Source organism: Platichthys flesus, chromosome 15 (genome assembly GCF_949316205.1).
Source record: "Platichthys flesus chromosome 15, fPlaFle2.1, whole genome shotgun sequence".
In the NCBI taxonomy this organism is placed as follows: domain Eukaryota; kingdom Metazoa; phylum Chordata; class Actinopteri; order Pleuronectiformes; family Pleuronectidae; genus Platichthys; species Platichthys flesus.
In genome coordinates this window covers 15,176,823-15,202,067 of record NC_084959.1, presented here as the reverse complement: position 1 = coordinate 15,202,067, position 25,245 = coordinate 15,176,823, and the positions used below count along the sequence as shown (strand labels likewise).

Below are 25,245 nucleotides of genomic sequence, written 5' to 3'. Positions count from 1 at the left end.
AGGTGTTGTCAATTCCCTGACACACTGCTGACAAAGTAGTGTCCCTCTGATTTCAATTGACTTTGCTTGAGAAAATACAGATTAAGAAAATCTACATTCTAGAAAAAGAACCATGAGCTGTTGTCATGCATTTTACTATTTAAGAGCTTCCCAAACTTCTTGAGACTTGAGCCCCCTCTAGAGATTTAACAAAACCTCCGAGGCCTACAGCTGGCTTTGCACATCAGCAGGAACATAGCACAAAATTAAAGGGAGATCAATGCTCTGTTATGTAATTGTGCAGTAAGAATACTGTAATAATCATCATAAATAATCATCTCAATACTGATTAAAACAACCGTGATTACCATATCAACCATAATCATGCAATTTTCTGTTCACAAATGCCCAAATGAAATAAGAAAAAAAACTTATAAGAATTTATGAGAATCATACTCAAATATATTTGTAATCCCAGAGCAAAGAATATATATTGTGATGAATTTACTCAATGTAAACATTTTATAGCTCATCCCTTTGCAACCACTTTTTAAAACACCATTATTTAATAGTTTTTTTGCAACCGCAACATCTAGGAAGAATGTTGAATGTACATTTCAGCAGCTAGGGATATTATTATTTTAGTGTAAACATTTGCTAATGATGTGTCATGGCTTCCTTATCCTGTAATGGAGTGTATTTTACATAGTGCTTTTCCAGTCTTATTTACCACTCAAAGCAGATGTATTAATTTGTCAGAGGAACAAGACTGATGCTTGATATCTTAAGATGATTATCATTAAAGTGCACAATAATCAAAAATAAGTCAATAATAATTTCAATTAAAAAAAAATCAAATAGCATCAAGTTCATATTTTACCATCGGTCAGTTATTATGATACCTGTCCAGGTAACAAATTCAGGTCACATCTGTGATCAGCTGAAGCCAGAACTCCGCAGTTGTTCCTGACAACTACTAAACGAATCAACATTTACACAGACTAATGAGGGGTGACAATCTGAGCCCAGCGGCGGCGCATCTGAAATATTGATTATTGGTTGTTGTGACAGCGCTTAATAACAGCTGGAGCAAAATGACCCTCACACCTAATTCCTCACAAACTACTTGAGCTCCAAATATTGATTTAATGCATAAAAAGTTCAAGAGAGGCTCTCGAGTGTTTAATGAGCTGCAATCAGTTCACTGGTGCTCGTCGTATTAAGCACCCTGAGGGAAAAATCATGGTTCACAAGATGGATATTAATTGTTAGGGTAGGCGAAGCAGGGGCAGAGTTGGTTAAGTGAAACGTAAATGTCTGAAAAACATTGCAAGCTGAAGAAATGATGGTCAAGCAGCAAAGAAAGACCTGTAAGTGCAGGCCTCACACCCTGGGGAAAGACGTGAAGCGGGGGAAAATGGAATTGAATTAAATCAAACTGTTCAGACCAAAAACAACCACATTCCCGACACTATACCTCTCTGAGGGCAAAAGAATAAGGAGTAATTCAGGGAAGGGACAAGAGAGGATGAGAAAAATGCTCATCAGAAAAGAAGTGAGGTTTAATGAGATGCTCTAGGTGGGGATCGAGACAATGGAGTCGTTGTAGGATCACAAAGCAGAAGTTTACGTTGCTGAACTTCAGCTGAGGTCCTGGAAAGGAGTCCACAAGTGTTAGAGCAAAACAAAGTGCCCTTCGGGTGAAGATCCACCCACCTCAAAGAAAAAACAGAGTCAGGAGGAGAAGATCAGACAGTTCACAAGAACACAGAGCAGCTAGCAACATATGGACGGAATGAAAGCTTTGCAATATGAGAAGAGGGAGTTGATTCAACCATCGTCAAGCTGAATTTAGGAAATATGGCTTCTCTGCAACTCCTAACCGTTAGTGTGTGGAGGTTAAGGAGGTCAAGAAGGAGGAGGTGGATGAGGAGGAGATGGAGGAATTGAACCAGGAGCTGTGGACAACCAACTGAAGAGGCCTTCACTTCGGAAGAGGTTCATCAACCCCTCCTCTTGTGGCTCCCGCTGCATCGAATCAGATCGAGCTGAGCCTGAATCCCAGTTAGGAATTTATTAGCAACACCAAGCTGAAACTAATGCAGCACTAATCCAACAATCCCGCAGTAAATCCTCATTCATGAAGGTTATAATGTGCAGTTAATATTGAATTTGTTTTAGAGAAGTGCTGACGCAGCTTTGTTTATACCAACAGAGTGAATTGTCTGTTATAGTTGCTAATGTTATGTAGAAAAAGGCAATTTCCTAACACACGCAGATCCCAGGAGACTTAGGCCTTTGGTCCACACTAATGTGAATACTTAAAAAAAGAAAATCTATCCACCTCCATCTGATCCTTGTATTTCCACATGAGAACAGGAATTTTATTTTATGTTGTCAAGGCCTTAAACCCACAGTTCAAAGTTCAAATTGAACACTTCTTCACTCTAACTACAGTACATCCAGGTTCAGAGTTCAGAGTGGAAATAAAAGAGTTACTGCATGTATACTTGGAGATTTGAGTTAAAGACACCTCATTTTGACACCAACTATTTGTCAACTCAGAGTTAAATATGAGTTTTGACTCAATCCAGAGTATAATTAACTCTACACCGAAAATATAACTCTTATGAATTTGTTGTGCATGGTAAAATCTCCACGTATGTTTCTTCCACGTTCCCTCGGTGTGTGAAGGTCAGTGGAGTTTCACACTGTCGATTGGGCTTGTTATGTTGTCGTTGTTGCAGACCCTCGTCGCTTGAAGTTCAGTCTCTTTTAAATAATTTGACAATAGTAAATTCATCAGTGTCCAAAACTACAAGAGAGCTATTTGATGGCTGCTTGGAGTTGCAACTTTGGCAACAGGTTAATCTTTGATGATTATGAAAATACCCCCCATACAAAAAAAACTGATAAGGAGACTTCCCCACATCACTATGAGGAAACGTCAACTTTAAAAGAAACAAAGACGGCACAGATTCACCCTGACGTGCTCACAGTATCACAAGAGTCTGGCCACGTCTATGACAAATCTCAAATACAGTGTGCACGGTGCATCACCCATACAGACACATATTATTATAAGACACCACACCGTAGATAATGACCACAGTATGTGCATGCTGTATACTTTGGTGATTCTAACTGGTTGTGAGTTCAGACAACAACCACCACCTAAATCACTGAGCTGCTGATCGAGATCTCAGGCTGCTGGTTTCTTTTCCTGCTGCAGAGTTTTGCCAGAAATCTATGGTTGTGAGGACATTTATTCCAGTCCTCACAACTTGAATGGGCTTTTTGAAAGTTAAGACTTGGTTGTATAGGGTTATTAGGTTTGATTTAAATGTAACTCTCTGAGTGAGAGTCAGGGTTAGGGGCATGGGCATAAGAGGAGTAAGTGTAATAGTACTTTGAAAGGATTCTTTATAAAAACCATGATTCTTTATGAAAACCATGTTTGAGGCACCATGTTTGGGAAGAGCGTCGCCTAGGGGATAGAGCGGGTGCTCTGCAACAAGAAGGTTGCTGGTTCGAATCCCACTCTTTCCCTTCTGCATGCCTAAGTGTCCTTGGCAAGATACTGAACCCCTAAATGGCCCCTCATAAATGTTGAGTGTACTAAAAATGTAAGTCGCTTTGGACAAAAGCGTCAGCTAAATGACATGTAATGTAATGTAATGTTAATTTGGGGGAAATCTAAGTCCCGTTAAAGAACAGTGAAAAAAAGTAGGAATGAAAGCAAATAATAAAGTAGAAGCTGCTAAATGACACAGACCCAGATGGGGCAAAAGGGAAGTTATGGCTTAATTAATTTAACCAGATTTCCAAAGGGCCTCGTCTGACTGTTTCATTGAAAAATTTGAGCAAAGCCAGATTGAAGCCTTTTTAAAATTCACGAGAGATGGTTTGGAAAGAAGTGAAATATAAAGTTTTTTTAAATACGTATTTGGTTATATGAAATACTGTGTAATTTATTTACACAACCCAACAAACAGCACACAGATTAGGTGAGGGTAAGGGATTGGAAATTAGTAATAACTGTCCTCTTCTACAAAAATATGAATGTATGCTTGCTTGTGATACTGTGTGATATGGGAGTGAAGTATTTTGAAAAAGTTGTCAGTAGTTGAATAGTAGTTTATGGAATGTGTATCTCATATGGTGGCAAAAATGTATGAAGCTTGAAACAAGCAAAAATGAAGCTAATATACCATATATTCCATTTACTTGTCAGCTGAAATGTATCTGTCAACCTACTGCTTCCCAATACAGATGTGAGTAAAGATATAATGGCAAATAATCAGCTTGGTTGGTTTTCAGTTATTGTGAAATTAAATGTATTATTCTTTTTTTTAATCTCTTCTCTACAGATGACATCAGTGGACACCATCTGCTTTTCATGCTCCCTGGTGCTTTTGAAAAAACAATTCTCATAAAAGTTTACATAAAACTTCCCTTATTGCTCTAATCAAGTCAACCTGCTTTAAGACTCCAGAAAGCAAGCATGTTTAACCTAATTAAGAAAGACAAGGAGAAAGAGAAGGACTTGGGCAAGAAGGACAAGAAAGACAAGAAGGAAAAGAAGGAGCGCATGTCTCAGGCGGAGCTCAAGAGCCTGGAGGAGATGAGCATACGTCGAGGCTTTTTCCACCTCAATCGAGGGAGCTCTAAGAGGGACACGAGGAGCAAGCTGGAGATCTCTGGTCCCATCCCCATCAAGGTGGCCAGCAGCACAGAGCTCAGCCTGACGGACCTGGAGGCTGAGTGCCTCCACAGCACACTGCAGGACGTGGGGCAAATGAGTGCAAGCGTCTCTGGTGAAGACGTTCAGGGAGATGAGCTGGAGCATCACCACGGCTCCGTGAAGGAGAGAGCGGCCAAGTTTGGGGAGTTGGCCAGGTTGAATTCAACGGCGGGCCAGAGGCAAATGTCTTTTTCCCAGAGGAGCAAAGAGGACAATGCTTTGGAGGCCTCTGGGTTGAATCGGAGTACATCATCTCTGAGGTCCCACCCCAGCACAAAAAGCATGGTTCAGATTCCCGAGATGGTGGAGAAGACCTTCCCGGGGGCTGACCTACAGTTGCCTGTGCTCGCTGCTCCGCCGATACCAGATCCACGAGAGCTCGAAATCCAGCGGCGCAACACGGGGGACTTCGGCTTCTCTTTGCGGAGGACCACCATGCTGGACAGGCACCCCGACGGAGGGGTGCGGCGGCACGTGGTGCACTTTGCCGAACCAGGCGCCGGGGCCAAGGATCGGGCCCTGGGCCTGGTGCCAGGAGACAGGCTGGTGGAGATAAACGGCACCAACGTGGAGAAGAAGAGCAGGGATGAGATTGTGGAGATGATCCGTCAGTCTGGAGAGTCGGTGCGGCTGAAGGTGCAGCCGATTCTGGAGCTGAGTGAGTTGAACCGCAGCTGGCTGAGGACAACTCAAGGCCTGCAGAAAGAGGTCTTGGACGTAAGTAGCACTGTTGAATCATTTTCAGTCCATCGGGTGGACAGATTGAAACTTAGAGAGACACATTCTACCTCTACTTGTTCTGTTTCTTCTATGTCATTGGGCCAGTTTTAAACCTGCCTGTTTGGAAATGGGCTGTTTCGTTGGCCTGTGGTGATGCTGGTTGTAGCTTTCTGTCTCTGTGGCAAATAAAGAGCAGCTATGGGACTCAGTCCACTGAACCCTGAAGCTGCTCCACCGCTGCTGCACAAAGAGCTGTTCATCTGTTTATTCAAAGTTGGGTGAAGCTCGCCTCATGATGCAGAAACCCAAACTGGAGAATCAGTAATCGCTGATCGACAGAGAGCTGCTACCTTTTAAAGTGTATTTATAGTGAATGTATTGCGTGTCCAAATCAAACCAAAGTCAACGCTGCACTACTTTGAATCCTGTGTGAAGGCGGTAAGATGAATGCTTGTCGAGATATACGTTCCACATACAGAAATAGATTTCTTGTAAATTAGTAAATCAATAATCTCATACTTAGAAGTGCCTACATTTTAAATGCTGCTGTTTTTAATGGATTCTTGGAAAAATTTCAGATTTTTTAAACTCCTTCTCCATAGCTGTATTGCTGATGAATAAGCATTACTGTATCTTTGTTATTTGGGTTTTTACACAGACGTGGGATTAGAATTTAAATGTGATCGCCTAAATCTTCTCTAAATGCCAGTATTTTGGTAACATTGGGGTTTTTCTTTCTTCTCTTTCACTCATACATTGTGCTTTTGTGTTTGCATGTATGGGGGAGCGTGTGTTTTGAAAAAGAGAATGTGTTCTGGGGTGTATATAATCCCCACCCCTCAACCCCCCGTCCTTTGACAGTAAACAAAGGGATGCTGGAGGAAACAATGGCCCAAACGCCCGCGCGGCTCACGGCCATATGGTCGTGTGAGACTGCGCTGCCTGCTCTTTCAGTTCTCTCCCGCTCGGATAATCAAGTGCAACAAGTAGAGGAGCATCACTCTGAAGTGTTTATTAGCCTGCACAACAAACACCTGTATTTCTTTATACAGTCTTTGTGGTAGCACAGGGGGGTGAAGTAAACGGTTATTTGAGGCATGAGTACAGTGTCATCACCGGGAAAAAAAATGTCCTCAACTCTGAGATGTAAGCTTAATTCTCTCATCAGACGATATATAATACTAGCTACATTTTAAGGATAGAATAAGAAGTGCAAAAAACCCATCAGTTTGAGTTTAAATGTGAATATGAATAGATATCTCTGAACCATGGATTTCAGAAAATGTCATGACCCAGTATTTTTGCCTATTTACACCCCCTTGTATAATTATGGTTTGTGTATATCATAATAATAACAATGTCTGGGGTTTACTTGTTGCTCGGTTTGATAAGTGAGATGTAAAAGCTGCACTGTGTGAGGCCTGTGAACTTGAGCCATCAGTGGAAAAGGAGATGCTCACATTACTGGTGTTACCAGCGTGATTCGGTGAGGCTCACTGGTCCTTTGTGTGCTTATATGGTTATCAGAAAACCCCTCATCCATTTTTGATGCTACCGATCACTGACAGACAAGAAATGAAGGAGGAAAGCTTTACATGTGTGGTTCTGTGTTATGTGTGCTGGAACAGGCCGTAAACAATGGATCCATCACAAAGGGTGCAATGCCCAGTTCACGGTAAAACCTCAGGTGTGAGCTTGTTGTATGATTCCTCCATCCAAACCTTTTGCCCATAAAACTGTAATTTAGAATTCCACTGAATGGTGGGAATGAACTGCGGCCAGGGACGCAGATCACTTGCTTTCCCAGAGGAGACCCTCGTCTCCCCATCCTACTCTGTCCTACATTCCCCTAACCTTGATCATCCTCATAAAACAGGCCATTTTGAAAAAGCTGAAAATGTGAGAGTGAGGCTGACCTAGAAGCTGCAGCACTATTTATAGGTGGTTATAATAAGGTCTGGATTCTAGATCTAGAGCTCCGCAACACAGTTGGACATCATGTGTGGTGCAAGATTAAGTATTTAGTTGAACTAAGCAATAACCGGACATGTGTTCAGAATACGTTTGCCTTAAGAGTGTCGCTGCCACTCTCATGCCTCTCCATGATCCAGCATGACGTTAGCTTAGCTTAACATAAAGATTACCTCTGTCCAAAGAAAAGCAAAATCCTTCTTTCAACACCACTAAATCTCACCAATGAATTAAACACTAATGTAACTAAACCTTTAAAAGTCACGGCTTTACAGGACTTTACGTGCTGCACTATTTCTTGGCCTTGGGCCATGACTTTATAGAGCACTTTGTCAACGCAAGAGATCTGTCTAATGGCTGTGAGTACAAAACAGTACATCAATACAAAGGAGTGTGTTACTGAACAAAAAGGTATTGATATCAGTTAAACACCTGCTCTCCATCTGCCTGTGGCTGTGTTTTTAATGGTATCTGATTACAGTACTGTCAGGTGCTTTGCTCTGAGGCTGTTAAGTAGGCCACCTCACTTTTACATGTGATTCTGTCTTGGTCGCATACAAAAGTAATTACCAATGTAAAGGTCTTTGGCCCTAAATGAATACATTGTCTAATATTTGATTATTTGCTATTCTAAGGGTCAGTTGTGGGGAATAAATTAGCTTAAATGTGCTGTTACATGCCATTTCTCTTTGTGGTATATATGAATACTTGAGCACCCTTTTTTCCACTGGTGGCTGCCATGTCCACAATGTAAAACAACTGAGATATTCTGACCCCTCCATTTAAGCATGACTTCAATTAAATGCCATATTTAGTTATATTTTTATATTTAATATAGAAATGTTTACAATCTTATATGCAAAGATTGTATAGCTCATCTCGTTTGGCTGAAGATGAATCCCCTAAGATTGCAGGACCACTTTTTTCATTTTGAAAACATCGTTTAACTACCATCAGCAAATATCCCAGGTCGTAGCCTCCAGGAGCGGATTTTCTTATTTCTACAAAAAGCAAAGAGCTTGAATTCTTCCATGGCAACCTCAAAGTAGTCAAATGTTCCATCTAGCCTCCCTGCATCACCCACAGGAGGAAGAGCGGGTCATCCAGGGTTGGCGGTTTGATCCCTATCTTTCTCATTCCATTGGCCTTAGTGTCTATTGGCATGATACTGAACCCAACATTGACACTCTGCCAGCAGTGTTAGAGCGATGATAGTCAACGTGCCGTACATAGATGCAGTGTCTGAATGTGTGCGAGTGGCAACACCGTGCTGTAAAGGGCATTGAGTGGTCATCAAGTTGTCATCAATACAGGCCATTTACTTGTCTCATACACTTCCTGTCTGTCTTCTGACCAAATGCAGTTTTATCAGTAAATTAGCAAATGCTGTAATCGCCTCCTCCCTCCAAGATGCCCAGTGAAATTACATCATCCTCATTTCCAGTGGGGTGACCCTACAGGAGCAGAGAGTATTAGCACAGGGGTGGATTAGAAAGAGGCGGGACCTCTGAGGATTAAGCGGCTTGGTTTCTGATAGCGGCTATGCCGGGATGTTATTTTTCCTTTTCTTCCATTCTGTACATGTATATTTCATCATTCAACACTCTGGCACATGACTTTTGTGAGCTCATGTAATGTTGTCGGCTGAAATGAGGACCTGTAAATATTTTGACAGTGTTTTTTTAAGGCAGGTCATACTTGACATTCCTGGGTGTGTCACTGATAGCATGTCAGCCAACAGGATGGGCTACTTTACCTGTGCATTGATACTAGTTTCATGATACGATATATATCTGTGTCGAATACACTTTATGCATATCATGCTGTTTTAAATACAGGATGCATTTTAGCTGTGTCCTTGGTGCTCAATGCCAGTTAATGTTAATATCAATGGGTTGTCAGTTTCTTCATTTACACATACAGTGTCACTCCTGCTGTCTGCACGTGTGGTTTTTGTTTGAGCTGGAGCTTGTCGTTGATTGTTAAATATTTTTCATTTAATTATTTTCTGCTTCCCTATAAACCACATGAGATGCAGGTGATCATGCACCTGTAAGAGTTTAAATTTTTTCTCCTTCTCCTGAGTCCTACTTTCAGAGGGAAGTTCTGATTTTCAGGCCCGTTTAATCTCACTGAATAAAATCTGGGTCACATCCTGGAATTTTGCAGAGGAAGGCAAAGGAGTGTGATCCCAGGATCATTTCATCCGCTCCCTGGTCCCACAGCATGGATCAGTTGTTTCGTGACCCTTCTTTTTTTGCGCATACACAGTTAAACATCCGAGATGTTGAGCGTCTCGGAATAAATGTTAGACTTTTATTCCAAGATTGAACAGATAAAAGATGATTTTAGAAAAGTAAATAGGAAATTATTAGCTGTGGTTTTAGGGAATCAATGAAACAACACTGCATTGTGTATTTTCTTAAAACTGCATATATCAAGCTCAAAATATGATATTAAACTCCTGTTTATAGTACACAACAATTCACAGTATGATTTATTAATGGAAGCATTTAACTGGGTCACTATAATCAGTGTTTATAATGTATAGAGTCCTTAATCATTGGTCTGCACTGTGTGGACCGACAGTCGACGTGATGATGTGTCCCAGTAACTGACTCCGGGGATTAGCAGACTGTGCTAGACAGATCAGCTTGGCCGTGTGTTTGGCTAGAGCTTGTTTAGTGTGTGTGTGCTCATATGTGACCTTGTGGGGTGAGCCTTATATCAGACTGTGGGATTTTATTTTTTGTTTAGGAAGACTCAATTTTTGCACATTTGAAGTAAAATTGAAGAAAAGTCTCGGGTGCCTTTTGGTTCTGATTAAAATCGTCCCACACACAAATAGCTGCTATCACTTTGTACACAAGAAGTGTTTGTTTAATAATTAAATCTATCAAGGAAGAGAGCGTCCCTCCCAGGATTCGATTAACTCGTCCGCTCCCAACAGGGCCTGTTGCTACTTTTATGTGTTTTCTTTGTGTGGCTCCTCCTTGGAGCAGTGAGCTGAATGCCTGTACCTAAAGATACCTCACAGTAACATGTGTTTATATCCAACTGGTTTTGCAGCAAGACAAACCATTTTGTTTCAATAGGGGAAATATTTAAAATTCTGTGAGTCTGGATGTAGCTGCAGGTTTAAATGAAATAAGTGTAGATTGCTGTATCTTGCACCACTGGTGGTGATATAAATGCTCATGTAATGGATTGCCATCAAACAATGCAACATTTTGAATTTAGGTCAGTAGAGGAAGTGTCTGTGAACTAGACGGATGAAATACATTGTTTAACAGCGCCATCTTGTGGTGTAAAAACTCATGGTGACGATCATAACGTCCACAAATATAAAAAAACACGGTGTGGCCTTAAGTCATATGTGTGGCCATAGGTCAAATACTGATATTTTTAATTAAAACGGTATCTTGTTTGATGTGCAGGTTAAAGAGTCATCTTCACACGGACACAGATTTCTCACTCATTATGGAGTTGAATGGAGGATGAAATAAGACTTTATCAACTCAGTCACCCCTTTGTTTATTTGTTTGTTTGTCTGATAGCTAGCAGGATTACACAGAAATAAATGGGCGGATTACAAGTAAACTCTGCGGTGGGATGATGTGTGGCTCTGGGAACAACCCGTACGATTTTGGTGCTGATCCGTATCAAGGGGCTTTTGTTAACACTGCGACATGTTGTTATTCAGCATTTTTATGGAAATATATTTTAGGGAATACAACAAATATTGTTGCTGAAAAACGACATAAATGTGTTGTGATAAGATCTGCATACACAGAGATGTTCTTAGAATTTTTTTTTTACCTCAGAGGAATGAAGAACAGTTCTCACTTCATGGTTGTGTCTGTTTTGAGCGAGTAAACATTTGTTGTCCCCATGTTCGATTTCCCATTTTAAATGGAAGAAAATTGCCTCAAAATCAGCATTGTTTTAAAAATATCAATAACTTTTTGCTCAATTCATTGCATTTAAATGCCTATGTGCGTCTGAAGTGATGCTAATTCAGTATTTTACTCACAGATTTGGCGTATCCTCCAGAGTTAAAGAGACAGACCTGGATGAACTCCCTTTGGGTCTTGGTGGAGGTCTGCATTCCACTACAAATTGAGATCTGTTTCATGGAGAAACATTTTTGCACTGAGCCACAGATTGTTGTGTCATCGCTCAATCTTTAAATTGAATGACTCTGTTTTTTGTGTTCATATAGAATAAAATGCACATCAGTTTGTTGAGCAGCTGATGGGGGATCCCCCAACTCTCTGATCCCGAGAGAAGAGCGGGGAGGGGAAAGCGCCGGTCGTAATTAATGTGGCTGTGCAGATCCTATTTATAGCCTCCCTGTATTTTCTGCAGCTGTCCCTCTTCTATCTCCCTGCCCAGCCCCTCTCACATTCCCACCCCACCCTCCACCCCTCAGACCACAGCTTTACCATGCTGTTCCCACTGTGACCCCTCACGCCTGTTGCTGTCCCACTCACTCAGGACCAGTGAGTGTGTGTGCCCCGTGCTGCAGATCCCGGGTCGTACCGTGCTCCGGCGGCAGAGCTCGGAAGATTGGAAGGTTAACCAGGCTTAGAGAGAAGGTAATGGGCTCCGGGGGCCACCGCTGGACTCAGTGTGGGGCGAGCGCGGCGTGATCTGCTAGTGGTGTACATGCTCTGGTTAGCACATCCATTGGGGCTCTGATGGCTTCTCAGAATGGCCTCCTGCTGAAACTATTTATAGGAGCGGACTCCTGACTGATGAAAGCAGGGTTAGAGATAGTGAAACATGTTGCTGTTTTTTGCTCACCGAGTAAAAGGCCTGTACTAAAAGTAATGACAGGGGTTCTAGGAAGTGTAGCAAGTTGCATGTTTGACTCTTAGTTGCATGTAGTGATGATGTTTATGTTTCTTTTTGGCTAATGATGTGTTACATGTTTTGTGATTGAATTTTGTGTCACCTCTACCAAAGATTGTTTTGTGTACTGTTTGAGGTAAAGCGTAGCTCGTCATACAAAGTTATAGTAACTGATTTAAAACTACAGACATTATTCCAAGTATATATTAAACATACATTTAGTCCTGTGTCCAGAGTGTAGGACTTCTTTAGTTGTCTCTGGTCATGTTGAGGAAGCAGACTATCCTTCCATTTCATGATGTTGTTATCTTGTTCCGTCCTCTGTGCCGCATGGTCCGACTACCCTCTAGGTGTCTGAGGTGTCGTGTGCAGAACACAGCTTCACTGTATCCCAACGCTTGCACTTTAATTCCCATTCTTCATCCATTCCTCGCTGTCTTGTTTTGTTTTTTCTTTTCCTCTCTCATCATTCCATATATCCTTATTCTCCACGTCGCACAGCTTGTTCCATGACTCGGGGCCCGTCACCATGGCATACAGATCACGCTTTTCATTCTGGGAGACTAAGGGAAGTCTTATTTTTTCTGGATTTCTTTACTCTAGTTCATATCTGCATCTCGTCGCTTGGTATTTTTGTGTTGATGTAGAAAAGCTTCGGTCTGAATATGTGGTTTGATTTTCTTTTGTGTTGCTTTTTTGTTGTGTAGGTTAAAGTTGAGAACAAGCCAGATGTAAGTTTTCACCAGCATGATCTTGACCAATGATATGAACAGTGTTGTGTGCGGAAACAAACTTATCTACTAATCATGGTCACGACCTTCTACAAGATTTAGTTGGTTTATTTCACCGCGTCCAAGAAAGTTAGCAAGTAAATATTGGAATAGTCGATATACATGTACAGTTAATAAAGTTTAAGCTGACAGAGCTTAAGATATAATATATATATAAACAAATATATAAGAAAAAACATTTAATGTTCGCAATTTTAGATTCTATACTTTAAGTCTTAATGGCGTCATGTTAAGTTTTTATTATATATATGTATATTCAGTGTTACTAAAATGCATTGTGTTCATTTTCAAATTATAACAAAAACGATAGATAAAAAATACTTTATATCCATAGTTTTGCTTACCTATTTTTTGACTTTATTGGGATTAGAGATGAAACTGTGCGAACATTTGATATTAGGATTATAGGGACCAAAATTGTTATGTTATCAGTATTATTGTGGTATTGTTAAAATCTTTTATTTTTACAATAATAATATAGCCAACACCATATCAAATGTGCATCATTAACACTAAAGAAAGACCTCTGCAGTTTGTTAGGATGCTTTATTATTATTTATTTCGTTTACGATGAAAACGTCCCATAATGCAGGTTTAAATTAACCCCAAGTCATTTCCCGAATATCATTATAATACTGAATGCTGCCTGTTTCAATGTGAGAGTTTCTACTGTATTTTGTCATAATTTACATCCAAGCGAGATTGATCGGAAGAGATGTGATGAAAACTGATTATGTTATGCAGACATCAACGCCAAATGTCTGAGAGTCAGGAAAAAATCCCACAGTTTGTCTCCAAATGGTCTCATTGCACAGAGACCATTTGGAGACAGTGGATGGTAGCAGTTGGTGGTCATGGCCGGAGCAGGAGCAGCTGACTCAGCCTTCTGGCATGTTGTTACTACACATACCAAGCTGCTTGCTGTGCCTGTGTCTTTGAGACTTGCAGACTTTGGCTGATGCTGGACAGTATTGATCAGATCACCCAGGTAATCAAATGTGACCCAAGTAATTAAAGATTTTATTGATGGTAGCTTGGGATCTACTTCATACTGCCACCAGCTATCGATAATCAGAATAGCACTGACCACTGGCCAGATACTGTAAACATCACACCATTCCATATTTACGTGACAGAAAAATATATTAGTAAGACTTCAGTTTCTGATTTGACCTCCGACTGGCTCTACGATAGAATCATTACAGATTTTGGATGCACGCTCTTTTTTTCCGCAGCCTAACTAATTAAGCTCAGTCCTTCTCTTACTCCTCCACAAGGAGTCGGGATGTGCTCCAGTGTTCATGACCTGATTGCATACACTGACTAACATTAGCTCATAGAATACACATTTGAATAATCTTCCAGCCAGAGCTTCTGAGCCCGGAACCTGCCGTTGAAATCTGTGAGTGTTTATCTGCATCGACCACGAGAATAATGGGCACTACTGTCTGCCTCGCTCTGTTTGTATCCAGTCGGATGTGGAGAGTAGTCAGCCTCAGGCAGACACCAAACCTGGGCTGGACACAGGAAGTGGTCCACAGTTGACTGCATCAACAGCTGAGGCGTCCAACAGTAACGTTGCCATGGTCGGCCCAGACGAGGAGCAGAGTTCCAGCGGTAAAAAGGTGGTGAAGGTGGTGAGAAGGGTTGTTAGACGTGTGGTTCCTGCCGGGACCGAAGAGCAGAACCAGCCGGCTGTTCCCCTGTTGGCCAAGGCTGTGCCCAAAACCACCAGGGCTGCTGGGGTGGATAAGGACGATATCTCCATGGGCCTGACCAGCCTCATGGGCCGCAGTCGAACCAAGGAGCACCGGCCTCGCACCCGCACCCAAGACCGCAAAGAGGACGAGAAGGAGGAGGTGGCGCAGGAGGATGAGAAAGGAAAGGTTGAGGAAGAGGAGGAGATACCCTCAGTGGAAACACCAGAGGAGGCCCCAGCACCCACTGCTCCAGCACCAAACCCTGCACCGCCAAAGTTGAACCCCCTCGCTCCTCCAGCTGGGTTCATCCCTGCACCCAAGCCGGACCCTTTGGCCCCGCCGGCCGGTTTCATCCCGGTCTCCAGGCAGAATCTCTTGTCTCCTCCGCCGGGGTTCATTCCTGCCCGGAAGCCCAGTCCGGTGCCGCCGAAACAGACTCCCCTGCCGAGAGCTCCCGGATTCGTCCCCATCACAAAGACGGACCCCCTGGCTCCTCCTGCCGGGTTCATCCCGAAGCCTCGTGTAGTGGCGGTGAAGAAACCGGAGGTACCGTGTGAAAGAAGTGCATGTCTGCTACTTAACCCCGGGGTGGAGCATGCTCAGCGCTAATAACACACACACCCCTTCATGTCCATAAATGCTCCTCATGACAATGTTATATTTTTCTTTTTAAACATATCTGGGAATATTATTTAGCTTCGACTATAATTTCTGTAAAATTAATGGGAAATCAGTGCATTTTCTCCAAAGTACCGGTGCACCGGGATTTCTACCAGGAAAAAAAAGTCTTTGTACATTGACGCCAGTCTGTATGAGTGAAGTGAAGTGGGGTGCCTGCACCAGCCTCATGATCAGACTCCATCAGTGGGTATAAGAGCGTGCTCATGGCCCCGCACTCTGTTCGTCTGCACAGTTGGAGTCGTCCTACGAGCGCCGAGCTGGGACTCATTACTGCCACTTTCTGCAGACAGAGCTTTGAAGTTGTGCTCCGTCTGTTCCTGCCGCATAGACCACTGAGGCGGCAGCTTTAAGGATCTTCCTGGAAGCTGTTCAAGAAAAAGAATCAGAATGGGATTTCAGAAGCTAACCATCAAACTGTTCTTTATCAGTTAAACATCCTTTTCTTCCAAAACAGTAGGTCTGAAAATTGGAATCCAGGTTTGTCATGCAAGTGCAATTTGTAACTTACATAAAAAAGAAAAGAAAATCAGCTTCAGGTAGACCTAGGATATAAAACAATATCATTTAATATTGTAATATAATCAAATATATCAATACAATGCTTATACATTGTGCAGTGAGGAGGAATAACACAATACTGTAGGATGTTTTTTTTTTAAACTCAAAAGAAAAATGTGACATTTATGGTGACTATTTAAATTCACTTATTACTTATAGTACATCAGTAAAACAATATGTTATAGTACAACACAAAGAAACAGCACACAACAAGAGGGGGAACTAGACATAAACACATTAACATCTATGAGGTGAAAGTATAAAAAGCAATGGCAATTATAAAAGGGAGAAAGGTCTTGTTCAGTGTGGATGAGCGTGAGGGATTTTGTGCAGAAATTGTAAAGGATAGAGAGAGCAGAAAAGCCGAGACAGAGGCTGAAAGAAAAGAAAAGTAAAAGACAGAGTAAAGAATTGCGACAATGGTCAATGATGACTGAGATGCCGTGGTGGATGTGGAGATGAACAAGAACTGTACATACAATTTGGACGTAGCGGCTAGCTACACTGCATATGCATTATATATTTGGTTGTTGCACTTTTAAACCTTTGTATACTTTCATTTTCTTTTCAATTTGTACCTCGGACAAGGTTATGTTTTTCTCCCGTATTTAGTTTCCTTGACATCATATCTTTCAGCAGGTCGTCTGAAAATGTTATTATCAGATGTCTGTGACATCAGGGGAGCGGTCGGGGGTTTAAGGAAAAAGAGAAAGGGATTCGTTTTTTTAGAGACTCTCTTTTGCTGAGGGACAATATGTGTTTAAGTGCTCTGGGCAGGATCAAGATTTCAGCTGAACTTGGAAATGGAGCTTTACAGTATGTGTGACTAAGCGTTCCTGGAGGATTATACTGTGGAGTTCTTTCTCTTTTGTTTGTTTTCTCAGCAGTCACAGGAGCCACCATTACTGCTGTAGACATGGCAGACATCAGCCTTTACCATCATAAACTACAATGTCCCTCAAGGCCCAATAGTCTCCTTAAATGCAATGCACAAATGTCAAAGAAATCCGCTCTCTGTAAATGTTTCAGATTTTTTTCCGGATCCATATTTTGTTTCCTGTGAGAGCAGCGAAAACGGCTCAGAACGACTTATCTCACAATGTTAGCAAAACGAAAACAACTTCCTGGATCCATATCTGCACCAACATTTGATTTATTCTTGCCTAAACACATCCTTCCACCACTTTTGTGGAAATCCTTTCTGTAATTTTTGTGTAATCTTGCCCACAAACAAACAAACAAACAAACAAACAAAAAAACAAACAGAGATGGAAAAGGCCGAATAACCACAACATTATCCCTGAATAAATAAAGTGTGATATGATTCATATTTTGATTCGTTGAAGTTTAGATTTCTAAAATGTACATTAAGATAAACCCTGCACTTCAGTCCTTCTGGGCCTTACTATCATTTAAACAAATCAGGCCCAGATTCCTTTTACCATGATTAAAAATGTTTTTAGCACCACAACCTGAACTTTGAATCAGATGTAAACTCGTACTCACCTCGAACTGAAGTCCCACAGCCGCGAAACAATGCCTCAGAACATTTGATGGTTCAATTCCAGCTTCTCTCTCAGATTCCCTGCATGTTGTTTTTTTTGTTGTACGTCAGTTCAGCTGTGACTAATTATTGAATTGCTTTCAAATGATTCGAGACTCATTGTTGCTTACACAAAAAACATGGACTCAAACTGCTGCTCTTTTCCTGCAAAGCTTAATGATCCCAATTTTCTTTAACGATCATTTTCCTTTACTCATTTCCTGATTGAATTAACTGGAAAATTGAATTAATACGAGCGATCATCCCTTGAAGTTGGCTGCATTTGTGGATGTGTGAAAACACATTTCATGCTCATCGTCATCACCATTTCAATTTCCATTTCTTCTATGTGTGTGTGTGTGTGTGTGTTTGTGGTTATTTACGTGCATTGTGTGAAGGTAACTGAGACATCCCCCCCCCCTGTGGCCCCCACTGGTAAACCGTCCCCTGTTGCTGTGCCTCAGGCCCAGTCTGCACCAAATGGCGTGAAGGTACTGGCATGTTTCGCACATTCAGGAACAGTTGACTTTGTTTCTGCTTCATTAAAAAGCGTCTGTGTTCCTCTTCAGTTTTCAGGCTAACGACAACCTCCGGTTCATTGATTTTACTTTCTTGCTTCCCATTTTGCCAAATCGCTGGGTCCACTTTTCCGACTGTAGGTCCCAGAGCTGATTCCCACCGAGCAAGACTACAAGCGTGTGAGGAGGATCTTCAACGCCACCGGCAATGATGTAACACGTCTCTCCCTCAGTTTGTTTTGTTTGCACCCGTCATGCCTTACAAAGCATGAGTCCAGTGTTCCAATCCCAGGAGAGAGCGAATGCATCCAATTATTATAACCATGTCGTCGACAGGGCTGTCCCAAGCTTTCACTCTGCCGATGGATGTCCGGTCCCCTGGGTTGTGGGGCCCGCTGAAATCTGAAACTTTGAGGCCACAGAGACCATTGCAGAGTTAGTTCAGTAGAAAATAAAGGTTTTCTTTGGAAAGCTGGAGTAAACATAGCTTGTGGACGAGGACTCTATTGTGTATATATTATGTGGATAGTTTGATAAAAATGAAGCCGGGCACACACTGTGCTAACTAATTCCAGCTCATGCTTTACAAGTAAATCTTCTAAAATATGGAGCAAAAGCTCACGATGTATTTGTACGGCCCAATTGTCTGAGGTCACCTGACTGCTCACACTGTGCGTTGCGTCGGCTCCTCAGCTCGGGGCTTTTCTGTCAAAGAAGTTGAAGTCAAAGTTTGTTAACTAGCGATGCTAACGAGGGACAAACATGCTGCCATGATCTGTGGGTCAGAGCATCCAAAAATGAGGCTATGCCAAATGGACACCTAGGTGGATTTATAGACGTGGGTATTTTGTTTCTGCCACTTTGCAGAAAGACTGCACAGTACTTTTGAAGCTACTTTGTTCAAATTGATATAATTTGATTCCTAGCTACACTTTGATTGTTGAAACCCTTCCTCTCCCCGTTTTCTAGCTTGCTGTGCAACTGCCTCCAGCCATAAACTACATTTCCTGCTAATATATATATATTATATATATTGAATTGTGACTGTGCTTCACCTGTGCGAGAGCTTGACAAGGGCTGACCAAAATGGACAACCCGAGGTTGGGAGCATCTGATCCCCCCCCCCCCCTCCTGTACACGACATAGGATAAAGCTGAAATTCAGTCTGACTCCAACATGCGAGACCTAGTAATCGGCTCAAAGTCGAGCTCAAATCTCACAGTTTATGCTTGGCTTGATTATAATCTCTATATAACATAACTGTATATATATATGTATGGATTAGGTTGCATGCTGTGATTTATTGGTAACTTGCAGCTGACTTGTGCCCCTCTGATAAAGAATTCACACAGCATTATAGAGACAGCTTTATCTTCAGTGTCTCTCCCGCTTATTGCCTTCGTCGCATTCAATCGGGAGAATTTTAATTGCTTTTTTATCAGGTCGAGAGGAGCCCCCACTGTACGACACTGCACTTTACCCCGCTGGCATTTTGTGATTATTTTGGCATTGTCGGATTATGTCTGCTTACTGAAAGGCTCCTCTTCTTATTCCTTCTCCTCGCTCCGACGTCCCGTTGTCTGAAATCTAACGTCCTGTGTTTCTCCTCGTGCTTCTCTGTGGGTCACTGGGTCCTGACCCGCTGCTGTCTTCTTTGCCGCTTGCATGGCTAGCGTGCCAGAGGCCACAAATCCTGTCAGGTACAGCCTGCCCTGCCGTGGGTTCCACCTGCATCTTCTCCTGCCTGTAGAGAGCTGGAGTTTAAGCCTGTTCTCGTCTACTGACCCCTCTCTGCCCTACTTTGTCTGTGCTTGCCTGGTTTGTCTTTGTCCTCTTGCTGCTCTCAGCTGTTGAGTCTGGGTTCATGCCAGGGCAACTTTAGAGGTCCTTGGCAAAATGGAGAAAAGGTTTTGTTTTAAGAATGCTGAATGACTTAATTAACAATTAAAGACACTTTAAGTATTTTCCTTAGTGTATGTCCTCCACACTAACTCAACATGATAGAAACAGTTCATTTAAAGTGACATTTTACAAAAATAATTATGTATTTGAAATACATAAAGTCACCATGATATTTACTTTAAGTATTAAAAGTAAGAGTATTGGTCAGGTGTATCCTAATACATTCGGAAAATGTGATGACAATGCAACAGTCTACTTTACATCATTATGGCTGATTCTTGGCAGTGGCCTCTCCATTGATCGTGCTGCTGCAGGAGGCGGAGTCTAATGTTGCCTCCTTTCTCTGATTGGACCTGTTGAACAATTCTCCTCTCGCTGTTAATAATTTTTTAAAAACATTAAACAATAACATGTAGCTCAGTGCGTTGTGAAAATGTAGAGGAGTAGAAAATAGACATTTGCTGATATATGTGTGGGAGTAAAAGTGAAAAGTACCTGAAAATAAATTTAAGTAAGTAAAGTACATATAAATGAAAAATGTACAGTAATGAATTAAATGTACTCTAACATCCAACCACTAGTTATACAGTATCTACTTATACTGCATTCTACCATCGTGTGCATGCTGTACCGTAACACCTCTATGGCTGAATTAATTAGCACTGACTATTACATTTGTCACACTTGGCTGCACGGTGCACGGCATTTCTACCTCGCTGTGCGCTAAAGATCTTGTTAACTGTGACTGCTAATATGGCAGAACATGGATTTTGTGCTCACAGACCTACACACTGTTCTTCAAGGCACCTTGTAATCCTGGCTCATTAATGCATTTGTGTTATAATCATTTGATGGTGAATTACTCAAACGGCTCACTCTGCACTGCAAATGCTTGTCTCACCAGTGCATCGTTCCCTAAAGCGGCCGATGTCAATGTTTGATGTGTTGTTTTTTCTGATTTGGTATAATTTGTGACTTGCATTGTTTTCGGTTTGAAATGTCAGTTCGATGTAATGTTAAGCTGTTAAATCCAATCAGTCGGAAAGATGCTGAAGGTCTCAGCTGACTTGTGCTTCTTCCCTTCCCCAGTCCAAGCTGGTGGAAGACCCCGTGGCCATCCTTCAGGCGGCGCACTCGGCTGCGGCAAAGGTCGGGCCATGGCTACAAACGATCGCAGTTCTGCTCGCATCCCTCTCGTGTTTCACAGTGTGAATATGTTGTGTTGTGTGCGATGAACTAATGAAGACACATGGGGCCCGAATATAGCCCAGGGCTTACCCTCTCTGCTTCTCTGCACCTGTTAAGGTGGAGAAACAGTTTTTAGAGTCTTCATTATTCTGTGTTTCACCAGGAAGGACCACATCCTAACAAAATGTCAATTAAAGACTAGAATGATAATTTACATATTGGATGTTGAGGGGAAATAAATGGACGCTGAGGGAAGGGGCTGAGGTTAATATGCATCTGATGGGCAAGCAGTCTGGGGACTTGGGTTCAGGCATCACTCAGGTATGGGGATGAGGGAAGAGAGGATGAAGGACAAGGATGCAGGTATCAGGTTGAGGGAGGGAGGATGAAGGGATGAAGGTATAGGGATGATGGAGGGAGGATGAAGGGATGAAGGGATGAGGGAAGGAGGATGTAGGGATGCAGGTATAGGTATGAGGTAGGATGAAGGGATGCAGGGATAGGGATAAGTGATTGTTTCTTTTCTTCTTTTTCTCTCTGCTTCTTCTCATCTTTTGGGGTGGGACCTAAAATCTGAGACGTGACAGGCTGAATGGGTAGATGTAGTCTTGATGGTGATTAGAGGTGTGGTTGAGGAATGGCCCTTCTCTTTAACCTTTTAACCTAATGTTAACATTCCAAAGTAGCTGTTCCATCTCTCTGCAGACACTTTTATACGTGTTGTGTGTTTGTGTGTGTGACTTGCTGGGCTATGGTGAAACCCCCCCCACGCTCTCCACTTCCATCTATGACATCTTTTCCGTGTGCACATTAATCACACCCCCAGAGAGTTCAGTCCACACTCAGTGATCCCCGGAGGGATGCATTAAAAGAGGAAGCATGGGAGCTTTGGTTCTGTGCTGGACGTGAACCACTTCATGCAATATCATGCACGTTTCCACAGTGAGAGAAGACCCCTGCCTTAATGACTCCCGTCCCCCTAATATGTCTCATGTGAATGTGCCTGCAAATCCACCGCTTGCGAAAAAAAAAGAAGTTAATTCAAATTATAAAGTGTCTGTATATCATCATACTGACTGTTCCGTTTCTAACAGGGAAAGACCGAGGAGCAGATAACAGCAGAGAGAGTCTGGTACAACACCGAGAAAGTATGGCTCGTCCACAAGGATGGATTTTCATTGGGTCAGTAAAAACTTCAGTGTCTTTGTACCTGTTCCTATGTATTTTAAAATGAATCATCAATCCTGTCTCTTGCTGGTGCTGTTATGTCTTTCTTGATTACATTATATTTATTTTATTATGTTATATTTTATATTTGATTACAAACCCATAGAAGTGGACGTTTGCAGCTTTTAGAAAACGCTTTTCGATATGTCTACACCTGAATTAGTCTGCCCCGTACCACCTCAGGCTGCGTGCTTGTGTAGTTTTAATGAATCCGAGACAGTATTAAAAAAGATGCAACCGCCGCACATGATCAGACATGTGCGATAAGCTGCGTCGGCTGCACACCGGGTGAGATCACATGTCGCGATGAATTAACTCTGCGCGCTTTGTGGCGACGCAGCAACTCTCCTGAAGACAGAGGCGGGCAGTCTGCCAGAGGGGAAGGTGAAAATCCGCCTGGAGAGTGACGGATCTTTATTGGACGTGGATGAGGACGATGTGGAGAAGGTATTTAATCATCAAATCAAATCTGATCCCTCATCAATTACCGACGGCGCCGGGACGAGTTTTGTGATCTGACTTTGAACCGCAGGCCAACCCTCCGATGTTTGACCGAGTGGAAGACCTGGCCTCGCTGCAGTATTTGAACGAGTCGAGCGTGATGCACTCCCTGCGGCAGCGCTACGGCGGCAACCTGGTGCACACCCACGCCGGGCCCAACATGGTGGTCGTTAACCCCATCAGCAACCCCTCCATGTACTCGGAGAAGGTGAGGCTGCAGCCGGTGCACCAAATCACTCATCTCCCACAGGACAGCAGTGTGTGAGAGTGTAATCAGACTGAAATAAGCCGGTGATGACTGCAGTTGATATGTATAAACCGCTTCTCTGCTCAGGTGATGCAAATGTTCAAGGGCTGCAGGAGGGAGGACACCGCCCCTCACATTTACAGCATGGCCCAGGCCGCCTATCGCAACCTGCTGACAACTCGCCAGGATCAGTCCATTGTGTTGCTGGGCAAGAGTGGCAGTGGCAAGACCACCAACTGTCAGCACATCATCCAATATCTGGTTACCGTCACCGGCAGCACCAGCAAAACCTTTTCCAGTAGGTAGAGTGCATTCCTCCGCCAAGGCCCAACAGTCCCCTTATGACACCTCATTCAAATTCCATAGATACAGATTAATATTTCTATCTGCACCTAATTTCACACAGTCATAAATATCAGTCACCTAAACAGGCCTGTTTTCTTAAATTTAGTTACATGAATTATTCTGAGAAATCAAGGAAAATGTTGAAAAAAAAGGATTCCTGGATCGACACAAAAACAGTTATATTGTCTTTCCTGACACATAGCACATCTTTCCACCAAGGTTCATGCTAATCTGTCCAGTAGTTTTTGCTTAATCCTGCTAACTAGCAGACAAACAAACAAATGGAGAGGGGTGAAAACATAACCATCTTGGCGGAGGTGTTAATAATAATTGCTATTTCGTGCTAGTTCCTCCAAACAACCGTGTTTGTCTCTTTTTTTTCCGTAGCTGAGAAGTGGCAGGCAGTCTACACCGTTTTGGAGGCGTTTGGAAATGCCTCGACGTGTATGAATGGGAATGCAAGTCGCTTCTCTCACATTGTTTCCTTGGACTTTGACCAGGCGGGCCTGGTGACCTCAGCCTCTATCCAGGTAGGCATGAACACTTTTATGTATTTATTTAGGTTAGTGGAACTCCATGGCTAAAGCTATCATGTATTCACATCTAAAATGGTCTCAGACAATGTGTCATAAACTAATATAGGTTTTGAAATGATTTTTTTTTTCACCATATTTTCACATGCTCCTCAAAGGATCCTATTTCCTGAGTTCTAAAGTTGTTCTGAGTCTGACTTCGGTGTATTCATGTGCTCTGAAGTCGGAAGGTAGAAAAAAAACAAGATGGACGTTGTATTTGTGGATTTATGGTGTTTAAACAACACTTTGACACATCTTGCAAATATTTGGAAAATAATGAAGAGCTAAGGAAAGGATTGTGTGTCCCAAACATAAAAATGAAAAATAAAAAATTCCCAAATTTATATCATAAACCGATTGGGCAATTATGGTAATTGGTTTATAAGTGATGTACCAACATTTCTGTGTTTTTGTTTTGTTTAAATTTCCCCAGTGTGGAACAGATTTTTCCTACACCACATGAATACACAATCACAATATGAACAGTATCAGTTATTGTCTACCGTGCACATAACGTGTCCTGCCTTGGCCTTGCAGACGATGCTTCTGGAGAAGATGAGGGTGACAAGGAGACCAGAGGGAGAGTCCACTTTTAACGTCTTCTACTACCTGATGGCCGGGGTCGACAGCTCTCTTAGGTCGGGATCAATCATGTTAACAGATTTAATACACAATACACCGAAGCTGTTAACCCCTGGATTATTATGCTGATAGGTCACAATGATTTATTCATGATTTTGCATAATGCAGACGATTTCTAACCTTTAAACTGTAGTTCTAATGATGCAGATAGAAACACAAACGAGAGATGTTGATGTCGTCTTTTGTCGTTCTCATTTAATCAGGACCGAGCTGCACCTCAACCACTTTGCTGAAAACAATGCATTTGGAATCATGCCTCAGACAAAGGTAAACGATGCCTGGTGATGAGAGATTCGCCAGTTCTTCCACAACTTGAGATTTAAATTTTGTTTTATTAAATGTATTGTTTTTTTTTTAATTCACAAACACTCTGTAACTCTGTGATTGTTCATAATGCTTGTCACTTTCAATCATGATGGATTTAGAGGCATGAAAAGTACCAAGAAAGGTTGTTTAACCTTTCCTGATCTGTTGATCATCCTTATAAAGAGCGTGAAGCAACCTGTAGCTTCCAGGGGCCATGACATCTACGCCACACCAAACTTTTGGCACTATTTAC

General features: G+C 42.2%; 1 protein-coding gene across 4 annotated transcripts in view; it reads left to right on the top strand.

The window, feature by feature from the left end:
• The first annotated feature begins 11,870 nt into the window (after positions 1-11,870).
• Positions 11,871-25,245, top strand: part of LOC133969301 (unconventional myosin-XVIIIa-like) — a 63,394-nt gene continuing 50,019 nt past the window's right edge. For 3 of the 4 annotated variants that reach the window (XM_062405698.1, XM_062405695.1, XM_062405696.1), the window contains exons 1-15: positions 11,871-12,012; positions 12,770-12,837; positions 12,977-12,999; positions 14,532-15,305; positions 17,940-18,032; positions 18,201-18,272; positions 19,733-19,759; positions 21,051-21,110; positions 22,244-22,331; positions 22,717-22,823; positions 22,909-23,085; positions 23,212-23,422; positions 23,857-23,999; positions 24,582-24,682; positions 24,890-24,953. In XM_062405698.1, the coding sequence (XP_062261682.1) occupies positions 12,798-12,837; positions 12,977-12,999; positions 14,532-15,305; positions 17,940-18,032; positions 18,201-18,272; positions 19,733-19,759; positions 21,051-21,110; positions 22,244-22,331; positions 22,717-22,823; positions 22,909-23,085; positions 23,212-23,422; positions 23,857-23,999; positions 24,582-24,682; positions 24,890-24,953 (1,980 nt within the window). In that variant the 5' untranslated portion in view covers positions 11,871-12,012; positions 12,770-12,797. The remainder of the gene's footprint in view (positions 12,013-12,769; positions 12,838-12,976; positions 13,000-14,531; positions 15,306-17,939; positions 18,033-18,200; positions 18,273-19,732; positions 19,760-21,050; positions 21,111-22,243; positions 22,332-22,716; positions 22,824-22,908; positions 23,086-23,211; positions 23,423-23,856; positions 24,000-24,581; positions 24,683-24,889; positions 24,954-25,245) is intronic. The other variant, XM_062405697.1, reaches the window with a different exon arrangement.